Source organism: Embiotoca jacksoni, unplaced genomic scaffold, assembly GCF_022577435.1.
Source record: "Embiotoca jacksoni isolate LCO1_2020_lvr unplaced genomic scaffold, fEmbJac1.0.p SCAF_3, whole genome shotgun sequence".
Lineage (NCBI taxonomy): Eukaryota > Metazoa > Chordata > Actinopteri > Embiotocidae > Embiotoca > Embiotoca jacksoni.
Window position 1 is genome coordinate 4,983,380 of NW_027185381.1, and position 18,071 is coordinate 5,001,450.

General features: G+C 40.4%; 1 protein-coding gene across 1 annotated transcript in view; it reads left to right on the forward strand.

Moving 5' to 3' along the window:
- Positions 1 to 18,071, forward strand: part of cadps2 (Ca++-dependent secretion activator 2) — a 226,537-nt gene that overhangs the window by 195,659 nt on the left and 12,807 nt on the right. Inside the window, exon 28 of the mRNA XM_069162236.1 lies at positions 15,656 to 15,763. Coding sequence (XP_069018337.1) covers positions 15,656 to 15,763 — 108 coding nt within the window. The remainder of the gene's footprint in view (positions 1 to 15,655; positions 15,764 to 18,071) is intronic.

Here is an 18,071-nt window from a genome sequence, read left to right on the forward strand (position 1 = left end):
ACAGTAAAGAAATGTATAAGTCTCTCCTGATTGGAAAACAGTATGTAATCATTTGAGGCTAATTGACTGCAAGACACTAAATTGCAGAATAGTGTCTATTTTAAAAATAAGAAAAAATACCACAATTCCTGTGATGACATTGATCTCAGTTCATCTAAGCATTAAAGAAAGAAACAAATAGTTTTATTGTTAACTTAAACAAAGCACTGAAGCAAGTTGTGCAATTTCAGCTTTGAGAGTTGTGCAATGCAACACTGCCTTTATCTCTCTCTGTCAGCACTGAATGCAACCATTTTGTTTAAATAAACTTAAAGGACACCATTATACTCATTTACAGTTGTTGTTATTTTTAGGGGGGTTTTTTCTGCTAGAGTTCCTCCTCAGTTCATCCTCTGCCTGAAACAAGCCGTTTTAGCATTTGTGTCTTTTAGACCCTCCTTCCCTCAAACCTACTTTTTTTGTAATTGGCCAATTTCCAGGAAGCATGCCAGGCACCTGCACCGAATGCTTTGTGACCCTCGCCCCATCTTCTTACCGATACCGAAAACGAAACCCTGAACCTCATCTAGTGTGAGAGTGGACAGCATTAGCATACGCAGGATCAAGTAAACAGCAGGGTAAATATCACGGTCTTTACCTGCTTATTGTGTGACATAAGTGTAGATTTAGTCCTTCAATTACAAAACCATAGAAAAAAAGAAAACACCTGTGAAGGCCCACTTAATACATTTCTTTGTAGGAAGAAGAGCTAGAACATAGTTGGACATGCTTTTGGTATCAGATTGAACGGGTGGATGGGCGTGTACTTTGTGGGCTTTCTGTGCCTTGAGCAGATTACCATATTAACAAATCTTGTAACGAGCCGACATCAGCTCGTTGTGAACCGGATGTCCAGAATAGGTTAGCACTGTTGCCTTACAGTGAGCAGGTTCTCCCTGTGTCTTCTCTCCGGGTACTCCGGCTTCTATCCCACCATCCAAAGACATGCATGTCAGGTTAATTGGTTATTCTACAAAAATGTTTCCCATAGGTCTGGATGAGAGCGTGAATGGTTTCTCTTTCTGTCTGTCTCTACATGTTGGCCCTGTGACAGACTGGCGACCTGACTAGGGTGTACCAAACACCAGATGTTAGAACATCCTTCATTGAATCACTAAAATGCTGAGATAAAGAGCAGCACAACAACCTCACTTAACCTCCTTAATCCCCAGCCCCACCGCAGCACCTCTAAACTATCCCATAATGCTTTCTGGTTCTCATCCAGACTTCCCTCTCAGTCGCCTCCTCCCCTGAAATTATAATGTAACCGCTACCTTGGCCTTTTGGTCTTTTGTGTGGAGGGAACCTAACGCAGGTAAGCCTCTTTTTGGATGAAGAGCCGGGGGCGGAGCCTCTGATATTCCTTCCTGTGCGACTCCGCACAGATTGTCACGAAAAGACGAAGCTTTCATTTCTTATTGGGGTCTACTTTCTTAATCCCCTTGTTTTTTTTTAGACATACGTTATGTTTTCTTCAATGAAAATTGCATTTCTTTACAGTATCTGTATATCTCTATACCTAATGCTGAATAACATAATTTCCCAAATCATGTTATTATTTTGTAGTTCTAACCTGGTTTACAGGTGTAGTCTCCCTTTCTTCTTTTTTTTATTGTCTCCTTGACTTTATCAGTGACAAGAGAGCCAATGGTCCCATTTGACATCCCTCCAGACTAACCTAAATCAAACATTGATTTTACCGCTAAATCTTTCTTTTAACTTAATATATAGTTTCAATAAATGTTGTGACGACGTTACCATACACCGATATTGTAAAGGATTAGAGTCGTTCACTGTGTGTGTGTTTCTCACACTGACTCACACGTGTTCAGCAGGCTGTGTTCACGCCTGTACAGCCAAGATAGCAATGACTGACAGTCACGCATGCTCATAGCAAACATATGTACACTGGCAAAGCAAAAAAACAAACATTGGAAGAGTGATCGCCATCACTGGCTCTCCACCATCTTCATAAAAAAGACAGTCTTCCAGACATATGGAGGACATCAAGATCCACACAATATGTAAAAGCTTATTAACTTACTCTTGTTATGGGACTTCTTCAGGTTTGGGGGTTCAACATGTTGACCATGTAATCACAACAGGAGTGTGACCGGGACATTTTTGTATACTTCAGGTCAAAAATACCTCCTGAAATAGATTGTCACTAATTGAATGGAAGATTCTATGTAGTATTATTCACTCACAACTTAACAAAATAGGAACATATGGCCATATTAAACTATAAGAAAGGCTTTCACGTCACAACATTTACAAATGACTATTTACTTTCTCATTTATTCAAACAGCCCAACTTACCTGATGAATAGAATTTTATTTGGTTCCTTTCTCTCAACACAATTATGCTGCTTCTCTCAAGTTTGCTGGATTTTTTAAGTCAGTCTTTTAGGGGCTTTTTAGACTGTGGCTCAGCCAAACAAACATGAACAATCCATTTAGACTGCTTATTGACAAATGTCAGTAAACACAATTCATCTTTTTTTTCAGCTAAAGTTTAATGAGTATTTACTGCATCAACAATTAAAAATATATGTTTTTGCCCTGTATTTTAGCACAGCACAAGCACAGTTGTTATAAATTGCAGAGGCATTTCAATACGTGACGTGCAAACACGCACATTTATATACACACAAAATGCACCTGGCAGGATTTAATTGAAACCAGGGCAGGAAATGGGGCTCAAAGCAGTGTGTAATTACCTGGCATTTCACTGCCCTCCTCCTTGCTAACAGCTCATTATCAACGGACCTCTCCTCCCTCTTCCCACCATGGGTTTTTGCCCTTACCTGTCCATTCGAACATGAACACGGCTTGATTTTACACCCCCAATCTTTTTCTGTTGTCAGTTGTTGTCGAGCAACCAGACACTCACTGCCCAGGTGTAGAGGGGATTACTACTGTTTGGCTACAAGGGAAGAAACTGTGAAGGAGGTAAAACAGACCGAGAGGGCAGAGCATGACAAGAGCACTGAGCGGCTTACGTGTTTGTTTTCTCTCTCTCTCTCTCTCTCTCTCTCTCTCTCTCTCTCTCTCTCTCTCTCTCTCTCTCTGTCTCTCACTGTCAGTCTTTCTTTCCTCTCATGTTAAAGTCCTAATCTTGGTGGCTGGAACTGTGCCGGCGTCTCCTATCTGTCACTCTCCTTTGTCACCTCGTCAGAACAAGAGAAATGGGAGGTGAATGACTGAGATAAGCCTTAAGGGGAAAATAAATGTCTCAAGTGACAAGAGGGGCAGTGATATATTGCCAGTGACACACACACACACACACACACACACACACACACTTGAATGTTATCGTAAAAATTTGAGGTCAACATTCACGCAAATATATTTTACAAGTTTGACCATAATCACTCAGTTTTTGCCCTCATTCGACCCTAAACTTATCTTTGGTAAAGAAACATGTTACAAATGTACATAAGGATGTAGACACCCGACCATTTCCCCCCACACGAGGCAAAATGTTATTGCCAACCCGGCTTAATATGCTGATGGTTTTTCATGAGCCACCAAAACAGTTTTTGTTTTTTTTATACAGTATTTCTGCATACGTATAACCTAAAACATCCTCTAATTTTCATGCAAGTCCTAAAAGTTGGTAATGAGAATCCAAATAAACAAATGTGACAGAAATGTATACTTTGTCATTTATTTATGGAGGAAAATTATCCAATATTACATATCTGTGAATGGCAAGAGTCATATGAACCTTTACAATTAGCAATTTATTTAAAGGTGAAATTAAAGGTCTGTGTTTTCAGTCATTGGGATGATAATCAGGTGTGAGTGGGCACCTTATTTTATTTAAAGAACAGACACCTGCCAAGCCTGATCTTCTGAACACATGTTTGTGTATCATGGACCTCAGAAAATGAGCTTTTGCCACTCACAGACAGATATCCAATATTGGATTCAAATATCATATTTGTTTCCTCATCTGTTTAATTGGGTTCTTTTTTATCCACTTTTAGGTCTTGCATAAAACTCTGATAATGTTTTATGTCATATTTATGCAGCAATGCAGACAATTCTAAAAGGTTCACAAACTTTCAAGCATCACTGTACCAGACCTGTGAAGGAGCACCATGTTAAATGGCACCAAGACGTTGCAGATTCCAGCACATCCCCCAACACTTGCCAAATCATAGCTTTTCCTCCGGTTGGGCCACTGTCAGTAGGTAGTCGCTACTGACTGGGAGCCAACCATGAGTCTTGCAGTTTCAGAGAAGCCGGTTTTCTGGCCATAACAACTTGTCAGAGTTACGTAAGTCTTTGACACTTACGCATTTGTCCTGCATCCATCTCATTGACTGTAAGAAGCAATTGTACACGAAGGGCCTGATTTATTAAGATCTCAAATAACGGGTACTAAATTGCGTGTTTATTCCAAAAGTTTGCACATTTATTTTGCACCCGTTTTGCGGGTGATTTACTAAGAGTAATTGCATCTTTGATATCGGGTGCAAATCGCTGTATTTAAATGAGGGGTTTGCGTGCGTTAATGGCATTCCAGCAAAGGAAAACAGAGCGACCGCCAAAAGGAAAAGGAAATCTGATTCCATTAAAATTAAGAAATATAAATATAACAAGAAGAAAACGCTAGGAGATTATCAGTGAGGAATACTGTGGGAAAAACAAAAAGGCGAGAAAAAAAAGGCTTAATGATAAAACGTTGGCAAATAAAAGAGGAGGGACAGTGGATGAGATCCTCTAACAAACACAGATCAGCAGGTCCAGATCTCATTCAGCGCCTTGCGAGTGCTCGGGAACCTGATGAAGCTTCCTGTGAATTGTATCTGTGTATAACGGGACTGGGTGGGATATACAAGTAGCGATATGCTGTAATGACCCAGAGGCAGGACAATGCTGAGTCGTAAGAAGTTTTGACATTGCTAGTATTTTGTGGCACCTCCTTGTTGTTGGCTGTCAATCATCATTCAGTTAATTCAAACACTCCGAAATGTCATCGCTGGACAAACGATATGTCTAAATATTTTTTTTTGCCTGTCATCTCAAAAATGTTTAAACGGGTAGAAAAACACACTTTCCACGTATTCTTTGCTTTACTGCGTTGCCTTCTCACCACAATAAGAGCAGCCGTCTCTCCAGATTTGCGCTCCTGATTAATACCTTTCAGTCGTACTAAAACACACACGCAATCACTTCTCCTATTTCTACTTCCACGTTTAGTAAATATCCTTGCGGGTGCTAAATGTATGTATTTGCATGTTCCCTCCCAGTATTTTGCACAGAGAAACACCCAATATTATGCATCCAATGTCAAAATGGACAACGTGTGTTAAATTGCACATTTGAAAGATGCAATCCCCACTGCACGTCGTTAGTAGATCTGCTTGGACATTTTTTTGCGGGTGGTGTGGAGTTTGCACGAGATTTTACACACGCAAACGTTTAGTAAATCAGGACCTTAGTGTCTAATACATCCCAGACCTTGACATGTGTTGGTGTTTCAAGATAATCTAAGTTATACACTTCATCTGTTAGTGATCATGATGTTATAGCTTTTTGGTGTATGTTAAAGTTAAAAGCCTTCTCTCTTCAGGTTTTTGGGCATCCCACCAGATTTGGGAACTTTGATTGACAAGTACTTTTGTGTTATAAAAATACAAAAGTTACTGTGCCCGTGTCAAGTGACCACCATCTGGACAAACACAATAGATTCAGGCCCTTGTACATGAGGTCTTCAAGCTCCACCTCCAGTGGATTTTCTTTGGCAACATTGGGAACATAAAGATAAATTAAAACTGAAAGCAGTGATATACATGCCCTCAAACGCTGCACGTCAGCTCCCCGAAGCCAACTCCCCAATTTGCACCGTGCGAGGGACCGCATTTTCCCTGCTTAAAGTTGCTATTTTTGTCTCGTTTCCTGTCTCCAGCAGGGGGCGCTATGACTATGACAGAATATTACTACCAGGTGTCTTCAGGGCAGGCCTGCTATCAAAGGTGTAATGTTTGAGGAAGATCAGAATAATTACATAAAAGTTACAGTCAGTTGTAGGTTCATGGCGAGACGCTCAAAATGGTCGCCACAAAACGGTCACACCGATCAACGAAAACAAATTCATGATGCCGAGACACTTTTTGGTACATCTTGGTGTGATACACGTGTCCAATGAATTTGGTAAATGTAGGTGAGACCAGGTGCCTGCGCTGCATTTTAGGGGGCGCTGGTGAGCCGTTTGGCCACGACCACTCCAAAACACATATCAGATGTATCGTCTCACCATGCCGTGTATGTGCCACGTTTCGTGAGGTTTCAAGCATCTTTTCACCTTCAGCATCAACTTCCTGTGTCACGACGAGACGTCAAACTTTGACGCAGCGAGCCATTTAGCCACACCCACTCGCAAAACACATATCAGATGTATTGTCTCACCATGCCGGATGTATGTGACACGTTTCGTGAGGTTTCAAGCATCCTTTCACCTTAAACATCAACTTCCTGTGTCACGGCGAGACATCAAACTTTGACTCAGCGAGCCATTTAGCCACGCCCACTCGCAAACCATCAGGTGTGTCTAGTCCAGGGGACTCAGGAATCAGTAGAGGAATAGCTAGAGATAGGATTCAGGACTCGATGATTCAAGAACTGCAAGAGGTTTGGATAAGAGTTGGAGAGGTCAAACAGTCAAACAGTGTGCAACAAAATAGTCCCATTTTCTCAGATTATCCTCACTCATTGATCAATAGCAATGTTGGTCAGGTTGATTAGGCATCAAGATCCAAGAGAGAAACTTTCTGAACTGAAAATGACAATCAAAAAACTCCACATGTGGACAGAAATCTTTTGACAGGCAAACACAGATTTAACATATATCTGCAAGGATGTGGACATGACCTAAATAAAAGGGTTTGCTAGAACACATCAGAAACAACATTACAAGTATGACAACAAACCTGAAAAAACACATTCATTGTTGTCAACGTTTCTGGTTGTCGTTCGACCTGATGCTCGATCTGCCAGACTCTCACATCTCCACTCAATTCAGGGGGTTATGGGGATTCTGACAGACCTATCAATCGCTGGGCCTGACCCCTCCTCCCGCTTGATGAATATAACACTGACATTACATCTCCTTTGCCACACACCCACACAGCAGTTGCCCTGAAGCCATGTGACCCCACTTTAACGCTTGATATCTGCAGATTTTCTTCGCCAACAGTACGTCTGAATTGTAGCTAAGCATTTATGACTGATCTTGGTCTTTCACTCACTGAAACAGACCTCTAAAATAGCCGCTGCAATGTTTTTTTATCCAAAAAATGTAACTTACCAGGGATGTGTCTCTATTTTCTGTTTAATGCATTGCAGAAATGCTCACATTTGGAGAAACTGCATCCAGAAACTGGTTGGGGGTTTTACTTGGAAAATGACATGAAGAATTATTTTATCATCAAAATAGTTTGGATTTCATGACATTTTCTGAGGCAACTAATTGATGAATGAACTCATTATTTTAGCTCTACTAAATTGGCATCTGCATCGGTGGATGTGTTCAAGAATGAAGGACATATTTTTCAAATCCATGGTCCATAGCAGATATTGGCAAATGACAAAATTAATATCAAGCCTAACCTCACACATCATCACAACTTTGCATACGTGGAAAGTTTCATTGGAGAGAACAGTTTGGCTTATCTGTTTGAACAAAATAATTTGTCCATATCAGTCTTTTTCCATCACCAAATTTAACTTCCGTTGTCTTTTAACCGCACGAACAGCTGGACCTGTATATTCTGTCCAACAGCTGCCTTTTTGCCTGCTTACTAAAGCCATAGGCTTTCAGACCCTTGATGCTTCATGACATGATTTCATGACAACTTTTGTGTTGTCTCTGACTAACACAAGGTTGTAATCTCAATTTAGAATCAGTGTCCAACCTGCCTTGTGTCTTTAAGTGAAGCCAAAAGGTTTCTGGGTTTCTTGAGTTTCCATTTCCTTGTTTTTCCACCAGCATGCCATGATCAGTGGCGCTGAAGCAGAACAACAACCCTCCTGGGGGCAACACATGCCTGTTCAGAGAAAACGGGTGTGAAAGATGTCAAGGCAATTACAATAGGTATTACAGTTGTAATCTCTCCTGACAGCAGGGAGCGTGAATGAAAACGGCTTTACCCATTTCTCCTGCCCTTGGCCTCTCCCCGCCACACAAACCACTGCTTAAATAGCAGTTAACGTTTCCTTAGGTGTAACAACTCCAGTAGCATCTTGCTACTCCCAACATGGAGAAGATTGATTATCTTTTTTCTTCTTTTCGCCCAGGAAGCGGCAAATGATGCAAGTGATGAATATCTGTTTCCTGTGTTTTTGGAGTGTCAACGAGTGTTACCCTTTACCAAAAGCTGTACAGAGTAGATGTCTGTGGGGATGTTTTTAGTGAATGGTTTCCTTGCATTATTGCTGCTGGAATAACTTGACTTTGCACTCAATTAAATATTAATTTACACTATAATTTACAGAATCTGTTAGGTATTAGTTTTAGGGTGAAACCAGTGGTTGAATTCAGGTGTACTCTTGGGTGCAGGGTGATAGCATAAAACCCCATTTCCAAAACAGTTTGGTTGCTGTGTAAAACGTAAATAAAGACAGAATGCGATGATTTGCAAATTATGTAAACCCCTATGTAATTGAAAATAGACCAAAGACAACATTCAAAATGTTAAAACAGAGAAAATATGCTCATTTTGAATTTGATCCCAGCAACACGTTTCAATAAAGTTGGTACAGGGGCATGTTTACCACTGTGATACATCACCTCTTCTTTTAACAACACTGTAAGCATCTGGCAACTAAGGAGTCGAGTTGCTGGAGTTTCAAAAGTGAAATGTTATCCCATTCTTGCCTGATGTCAGCTGCTCGACTGTTCAGTGGCTCCTTTGTCGTATTTTTGGTTTCATAACATGCCAAATGTTTTCAATGGGTGACAGGTCTGGACTGCAGGCAGGCCAATTTAGCACCCAAAGTCTTCTAATATGGAGTCATGCTGTTTTAATACGTGCCGAATGAGGTTTGGCATTTACTGGAAAAAGCAAGGTCTTCCCTGAAAAAGACGTCACCTGTGTGGCAGCATATGTTGCTCCGAAACATGTATATATCGTTAAATAATGATTCCTTCCCAGATGTACAAGCTGCCTATGCCATGTGCACTAATGCACCGCCATACTATCACGAATGCTGGCTTTTTAACTGTGGACTGATAACAAGCTGACCATGGTATTCTGGTCTGGTCTCATCAACTTGAGTAACATTCAACTGTCTACCTATTGCACTGCAGTGTGTCTTAGACACTTAGTGTCCGTGTGAGCAAGGCACAGCCCCGGCCTTCATGAAACACAGACACACAGCAGAGCAGAGAAATGTAAAAAAATTAGCTCATCTTTCAGTGACAGAAAATTGCATGTGCAACTCTCATACTGAGCTGGAATGGAATAGGTGCATAGGAACAAAGTAAAGAAATAGTGGTTACTGGACGTAACTACAGTTCTATGAGTATGTATGTATGAGTTGTAAGATGTTCAACTAGGTAAATGATTCATATTGCAGAAACATCAAAAAAATACTGCATTTTGGACTTTTGAACAGACAAAGAAAGATATTTTAAAAGAAAACACCTTGAGCTTTGGGGAATTGTAAGAGATATATTTTCTATTTTCTTACATTGTGTATAAATATTTAACCAAGAACAAATATACTTGAGCTGTAGCCAGTTCAATTGACTTTTTTATCAAGCACACAGCTCATAGGGCCAAGAAAAGTATTCCACAATGAACAGATTAAGCTCAGTAATAATTCAGTTTGCCGATTTAAATAACCTGCGCATACATCACATTATGTGCACTGAGTGCTCGAACATTTACAGCTGTTGTTGCAAGAGACAGTGTTTTCTGACAGCAGCCACTGTGAGCCTCTGCATTTGTTGCATTTTCCATAGAAACATCACAGGTGGTCCGTGTACAGGAGGTACAAAAAGCTTTATAGTGAGAGAGTTCCTAACAGTCACTGTGCACATACTAATTTATGAGCTATTTATTCTTGTGCATGTAACTTAACACCATCTGTAAATTTCCTCATCACCGAATAGATTAGACGGTATGTATTGAATTCTAAAAATGCAATATTACACACCTTTCGGGCTTTAATGAAGATGGGAAAGGTAGGAATGAAGGTATGAAGGTTTAATGAAAGTAGGAAGAGATCTGTGATCACATATTGACTATATATACAGAGCATGAACACAATCTAGGCTTTAACTATATTATGTTAGTAATTTAACAGGTGAAAGACAGTCATTTTCTGTTGCCCTGTGCCTCTTTCTATCTCTCCCTTACTTTGTGTGTGTGTGTGTGTGTGTGTGTGTGTGTGTGTGTGTGTGTGTGTGTGTGTGTGTGTGTGTGTGTGTGTGTGTGTGTGTACCTGTGTGTCTTGCTCGTAACAAGGGTAAACAAAAATCGCATAACTTATTTGGTTACTACGGAGTCCTTTAGTGGCCATTCAGAGAAAGAAAAAGTTAAATCTTGCAGGCGAATTACTAAATCGAAGCTACGAGATAATAAATTGAGGCCACACTTATTATATCGTGCGCACGTCTTAATGAATTCATGCGTACGAGATAAGTTTATATATAGAGATAGCACAGCACAACTGTCAGTTGACAAACTATAAAGTCGATAGCATCCTCAAAGTTAGCATATTGCCAACAATATGATCCACAAGCTCTTAATATCATCATTATTGCCTTTTACTAACAATGCTCCTATTGTATTACAGCTGTCCTTACGAAGTTCTCTTAGTCAGATTGGCTATGGTGGCTAGGCTCTACATAATACAGACAGTACACTATGTATAAATACACTTAGTGAGTAAACGACTGCTATTATCGTAGCATAAGATGTTTACTGGCGGCGTCGACATTATTGACCAAGACGTCGGGGTGTTTTCTCACTATTATCTATCTTCAGATCGTCTGAAATGACAGTGTATGTGTGCACTGAGGAAATCTAGCCGATAGTATTTTTTTATAATCCAGCTGCACTTGAAAATTGTCGTGCCAAGGTGGTTATCCCTGCTAAAAAAAAAAACTGTATCCCCGGCCACGAGAGTGCACCTGAATTGAACAAAGGGGCAGCTACATCACAGCGCTTCTATTTCCTCAATGCAAACAAAAAACGTGGATTATGTAATTAATCGTTTTAGCGTTGTAGTTTAATTAGCTAGCTTTTGCAAAACACGGCTCAATTATACTTTTATTGTTCTGCGCCTTTTGCTGAACGTTTTATTGTTCTTTGCACTGAATGGAGAAAGTTTAAGAGAAAATCAAAGCAATCTTATCTTTTTACTTTACAAAAATGTGCTGATGTAAAAATATGCTAATGAACCACATAGTTAATTACTGTTTGGAATTGATCCACAAGTGCAGCAATTCAGTCCTTGTTAAGGACTTTGCTGACTGAAATACACGTTGGTGGTGATAGAAGTAAGATCCTTTATTCAAGTAAAGGTACCAACGCAGTAGAGTAAAAACTTTCCATTACAAGTTAAAGCCCTGCATAATAAAAGTACATAGGTTAGCAGGTAAATGTAGTTCAATTATTAAAGTTACAGTACTGGTTTGGTACCTCTGACTGATATATGATTATACATGACATCATTAGATTATTGATATAGAAGCATCAGTGAGTAAGCAGCATCTGCTGCAAGTGTAGCTGGTTTCTTTATAACCAGCTTTACTGCACAGATGATACCCAACCATCTTGTGTTTTATTCTGAATATATGTCGTACTTCAGATCATGTTTCGTAACCATGGTGGATATGAAGTTGTGTCATCTTTACTATAAAAATTTAGAGGGGGATACAAATTCTATCACTGTATTTTCAGGCTGAAATGAACTGTCACAGAATATCCCTTCGGTGGTCACTCTTGAAGGAAGTGAAATAGAGGTTGTTGACTCTTATAAATATCTGGGTATTTTGATTGATGACTCCCTCACTTTTCAGCCACATGTGCAGTACCTGGTGAAAAAGTTGAGGTTAAAACTGGGTTTTTATTTTCGAAATAAGCTGTTTTTCAATTCATGTAAAAAAAAGCGACTAGTTGCTGCTACTTTTTTACCTGTGTTGGACTATGGTGATCTTCTCTATATGCATGCCTCTGCTAACTGTCTTCATATGGTGGACAAAGCTTACCATGCTTCACTGCGGTTCATTACCGATTGTAAAGCTCTGACTCACCACTGTGAGTTATACTCTCGGGTAGGATGGCCTGCTTTGGTCACTCGTAGGCTCTGTCATTGGTACACCTTCATTTATAAGGCAATCCTTGGTCTGCTCCCAAACTACCTGTGTCTTCATCATGCAGAAAAGTGCCGGACAATACTCCTTGCGTTCTCAGGACTTCTTTATGCTCGCTGTCCCAAATGCCAGAACGGAAAGGGGAAAAAGGGCTTTTGCACCCTCATCATGGAATATATTGCAGAATGATTTAAAACTCAAAGAACTGATACCACTTACTGATTTTACATCTAAAATGAAAGAAATAGAGGCAGGTTCCCAAAAATCTCAGTGTTTTTAAATTAACCAGGTTACATAACTGACTCTTAACTTTTAGTTTCTTTTAACTTGTCTCATTCTGTGTTCTTCTGTCTGTAACTATGTGTTTCTTATGTTGCTGCCTGTTTTGGCCAGGTCTCCCTTGAAAAAGAGATTTTTAATCTCAATGGGACTCTCCTGGTTAAATAAAGGTTAAATAAATTAAAAAAAAAAAAAAAAAAAATTAAAATGTAGAAAAATAGGGCTGGTAGTACCAATGCTACAGTAAACAAGTTGGCAGTGTGGACACACTTTTTAGGGGGTAACAACCTCATTATTATGGTTATCTACTGTCTGTTGCCCACAGTGATCTCATTGCTTTTGACACAGTTGAACAGATCATAATGATGTTTTCACCTCAACTGAGAAATACATATTTCATTTTAAAATAGGTTAGAAAAATTACGTATTTCATTTTACAATAAGTAATTATACCGTGTTGTGCATTAAAGTTTCAACTGTGGAGTAAATTTTATTTTCATAACCATTCCCTACATTAACACGTTAACTCTTCAGAAAAGTTTATTTTTTATTTATCAATCTGTGTTCAAACCAAGAATCCTCATTTTTATTCTTAATTATTTTAGGTGGTGCCGGAAGGTATAGCATATTACTCTGGTTTAAGGTTAGCCTGGTTTAAGAGTAGGTTTTAATTTTTACCTGTGTTAAAACAGGTACTTATATGTTTATGCAGAGTGGTCTAATTGTCTGAGACCACATCAAAAATCTGTCAAATTGTCATTCAGAGACATAATTCTAAAATTTGAGGATTGAGAAACATTTAAAAACAAGACGTTCTGACGTATATTTTCCACTCCTTTGTACAAAGGATCAGAGTTCCTTGAGTTCTATCTCTTCTATTGAAGCATTATTCAGATAACACTCAGGTCAACTCAGGAGGCTTGTTCAAATAAACAGACTTGCAGCCATTGTTCACCTGTTCTAAATATGTTTATGCCTTAAGTTGCCTCAACATGGCATCAGAACTAAGTTTAAGTGTCAGAAGTTATTGCAAACAGGGGCTTTCTTAGTGTCAAATCATGGACTAAAGTTTTCCAAAGGGGGCACTGCATGGCTCTAGAAAACACAGCATCAGTTATATCAAAGCACAAGCAGGAAGACAAAAAGTGATCAAGAAATTAGAAGATTACTACATCAAAAACACAATAGAAACTTCAACACGGTTGCAGAGTTGAATAGATAAAGAACACATAGCTCCAACCAGCAAAAGTCCTGTCAAAAGAAAGTTGTCAAGTAGTGGTCTTGGTGGATGAGTCGTGTCTCTCAACCACTTTTCAGAAGCAAGGCCAAACATTTGGAATGGGAAAAGACACCAGCATTTCACAGTGTATGTTGAAGATCAATAGTACTCTATTGATAAATCCAAGTTAATAATTTGTGGCAATAACAGAAGGCCGTATGTAAGAAGACAAATAGCAGAGAGAATGATACCACATTGTATCAAACCCACAGTGGAAAAACCCACAGCGTTCTCCTGCTCCTGATCAAAGCAAAGGCACACTTTAATCTTTACAGACTTTGGTTTGCATCTTTGTGGAGAAGGATTCATACTGCAGCAGGATAATGAGCTCAAACACACTTCAAAACTTTGAAGAACTACTTGAAGACCACAGGACTGCTGACTGTCACGGACTGTCCTCCACAGTCACCTGACCATAACCCCATTGAACATGCGTGGTGGCACTTGAAGACTGAGAAAGCTGAACATTCTTGACATCATAAGAAGTTCTTTGGAATATTGTCAGTTCGGGTGATGCTGTCGTCAAAGCAAAGGGTAACAAACAAATACTGAGAAATTCTTCAGAGATTTAACTTTTCAATCATGTTTTGAAGCTGACATTATCACCTATAATTAAACATTTAAAAGCAAAATAGAAACAGTTTCACAAGTGGTCTCATACTTTAGAACCCCCTTTTAATTTAAGTTTAACTGAGTTATCGGTCACTGCATCTATAAAACACAGATTCAGGATCGAACAAGAAATTGACATCAGAATCTAGATTATCTAGAAGTATCCACATCTCGTTAATACGCAACAACCACACAATGATATAGCGTCCTCAGAAGTAGCGATCCTGTCCAAATCAGGCCAAACAGTATTATCAAGGCTTCGGGCTGCTTCTACTTCCTTTGCACTAATCGATGCAAAAAACACATTCAGCTGCGAGGGATTCCTTGTTGGTCAGGAAACCTGACCCAATCAGTTTATTGTCCACCACCGTCAACAATACAATCAGATAACTGTTTATGAAGACAAGCAAGCTGACAACATGATGAACAATCGTGACATAGAGGCACTGTAAAGGATTTTACAAAAATGTCACGTCGCCTGATTTCTTCTACAGTGTCCTTCGTGTGTATTGCTGTAGGTTTGTTGACAGCTCCGACTACAGTGAGATGTCAAACACCTGTGTGGATGAGAGTACAGCTACCACAAGCATTTGCACATTAATTGTTGCAGGCAGTGTGCACTCACTACTGGAGTAGATGCTGTGTGGGTCTCCCCAACAGACCATGCCAAGAGCTTTAGTTACATTAGACATTTACTTGACAAAACTAGTTTTTTAGTGTATACAGGAAGAAAGTGCAGTTTTATTGAATGTATTATACTTTTTGACTGTGGGTTAGTAATTCATTGTTCTGGAGGCCAGACTAGTAAGACGTCCGACTTCATAAAGATGAATGAAAGAAACCTTCATTGAAAGACTGTTTAGTTTTGCACTGGCTATTGGTTGTGATGTCCAAACTCCCGCTTTTTGTGAATTACTGTATGTTTCCTTGTTGACATTATTATTTTGTCTTTTTAGTCTGTTCCATTCTCACTATAGGGAAAAACTCAATGACTAAATTTCAAGCTTTACTGGCATCTACTATTATGTTAATAAGTTGTGCACCATGTTTATATTTTCAACAGTGATGTGAATGAGTTGTCTTCAGGTCTGTCTTTATACACTACCCTGCAGAAACCAGGGATGGATCTGGCCGACACCTACATCACTTGTGTGAGGCAGAACCAGGACATTCTTCGTGATCGCGTCAATGACGAGCTCTACATCGAGAAGGTTTTTGATGTAAGTGTTCATTTCTTGTTTGCAAAGAGAAATTAAGGTTATTACAACTTAAGTCCTATTTTGGTTCTGTAGACTGTCATTTCTATCAGTAACAATACCATTACACTCACTCACCAGTTGATAGCTGAAATATGGGAACATCCCTTAAGAAGTGGCAGCTGCTGGCCACTCCAAAGCCTCCACATATCAGCCTCCCTCGCGTTGTGAAACCCGAGAGGAGCGGCTATGTTGGGCCTGTCCAAGCCTTTTTCTCAGGCAAGAAAATTGTCAAATCTCAGGGTATAATTACTTATTGGGCATTGTCCAATTGTTTGTATGTTTTCTAAAAACCTACAGTCCTGCACCAGCACTAAAACAGTGTTACCACAAGTGTTAGCACCAGTGTTAGCTGTATGAGGGGTGAGCACCTCCTCTGAGGCAACCACAGCCTGTCCCTCCTCAGCTGCTTCTCAAGCATCCACCCTTTGCTGCGTTATTGTCAGGATTGCACAGTATCCATATCACACTTAATTATTCTTGAATTGCAATTTAAGGCAAAGCTTTAGCAAAGCTTTCAGCTGATAATTTGTTTATGTTACCCTGGAATAGCTAACTGCATCATGCTTCGCTGCAACTTGTCCGTGCCGGGTGCCTCGATGTATGTAGCATCAAACCCAGTAGGAATGTAACTTGTTTCCCAGTTACAGTGCAGGTAAGCGGGGTCCCTGTCGCATTGGAATGCGGCACACACATTCCAACACTTTTGCAAGACGTAGTAGGAGAAACCCATGTTATCAACATCCTGGACTTGTATGCAATCCAGGAGGTCTTGCACCGTAGTTATACCACAAGCCTGTCATGGTGAAGTCAGACATCCCTACCGTCGTCACTTATCTCAACAGGCAGGAGGGTGTTAGGTCCCCCAGCCCGAACAAAATGACCACATAGATCCTGATATGGCCAATATGGCCGTGACATCATTTTAGGTCGATAAAGGGTTTGCCATGTCCTGGGGACCCACAATGTAGGGGTCGACAGGTTTTCTGAGGGGGCTTGAGCCTCCTAGACATAGCCCCACTGATATGGTAGTGCTTCAGTCAGCTTGTTGCTGACTTTGTTGCAAGCAGGGAGAATACCTTATGCGCCCTCTGGTTCTCCGAGTGCAAAGAGATGCTTCCTCCCTGCAAGTGGATTCTTTCACTCATTCGGAGTGACCCCACCGGCTGCTATATACATTTACCCCGCTGTCAGTGATTGTGGTGGTGCCAGAGAACCTGATCATGAAAGTGGTGTCTGAACCCTGTGCGGTTAGCGTCAGCAAAGTCCTGGCTGGTCCGTGATCTGCCCACAGCGTTGGCTCAGTTGCGAGGGAGCCATTTGGGCATGTCAAGCACTGGGACCGTGCCTCATCGGTTGGTCAATTGAGAGGGAGAAGCTGACTGAGGTTGGATGGTCATCTGCCATTGTTTTCATGATACAGAACTCTTGGGCTCCCTCCACCATTAAAGCGTATGAGACATGTTGGCAGGTGTTTATCTACTGGTGCGGGGGAGAGAGGCGCCTTAGTGATGGGATAAGTAGCTCCAACATCAAGAGGGAGCTTGGAGTGGAGCTACTGCTTTTTTTTAACGTTGAAAGGATCCATTTGAGGTGATTTGGGCATCTGACTTGGATGTCTCCTGAATGCTTTCCATTGGAGGTTTTCCGAGCATGTAAGAGCTGGTAAAGAGACCCCAGGGTAGACCTAGAACACACTAGGGAGATTATATACGAGGGTGGATCAAAATGTTTCGAGATTGCTTCAGTTGCGCATTAACATTGCGCAGCACCATGTTATGCACGGAGCAAGGGCATAGCTATAACTTTCGTGAGTAAGTGTTCCAACTTTTGTCGCTTGATCAACATTATCACCGGAGTTACACACGTTTTTTTGTGGCAACTGGTCCGGCACACCAGCAATTTCACTGTTGACATGAGTGGGAACACATTCAACACCTTTGAAATACACCATCCCTACTCCCTGGATTTTGCGCTCTCAGACACAAATCTGACACAAATGTTTACGTGCACTATATGCTAAAATTTCAGATGCAAGGAAAAATCACCAATGCGCCCAGACCAGTGGTCACAAAAACATATGTAACTCTTATTGCTTATTTTGATCAAGCGACAAAGCCTGGAATACTTACTCACGAAGCTTACCACAGCTCTGTGCATATCATCGTTATGCACACTTTTTGTGTGCAACAGAAGCAGTATTGAAACCTTTTGATCCTCCCTCGTATATAATCTCAGATGGACGTGAAAAATATTGTTGGGTAGATGGATG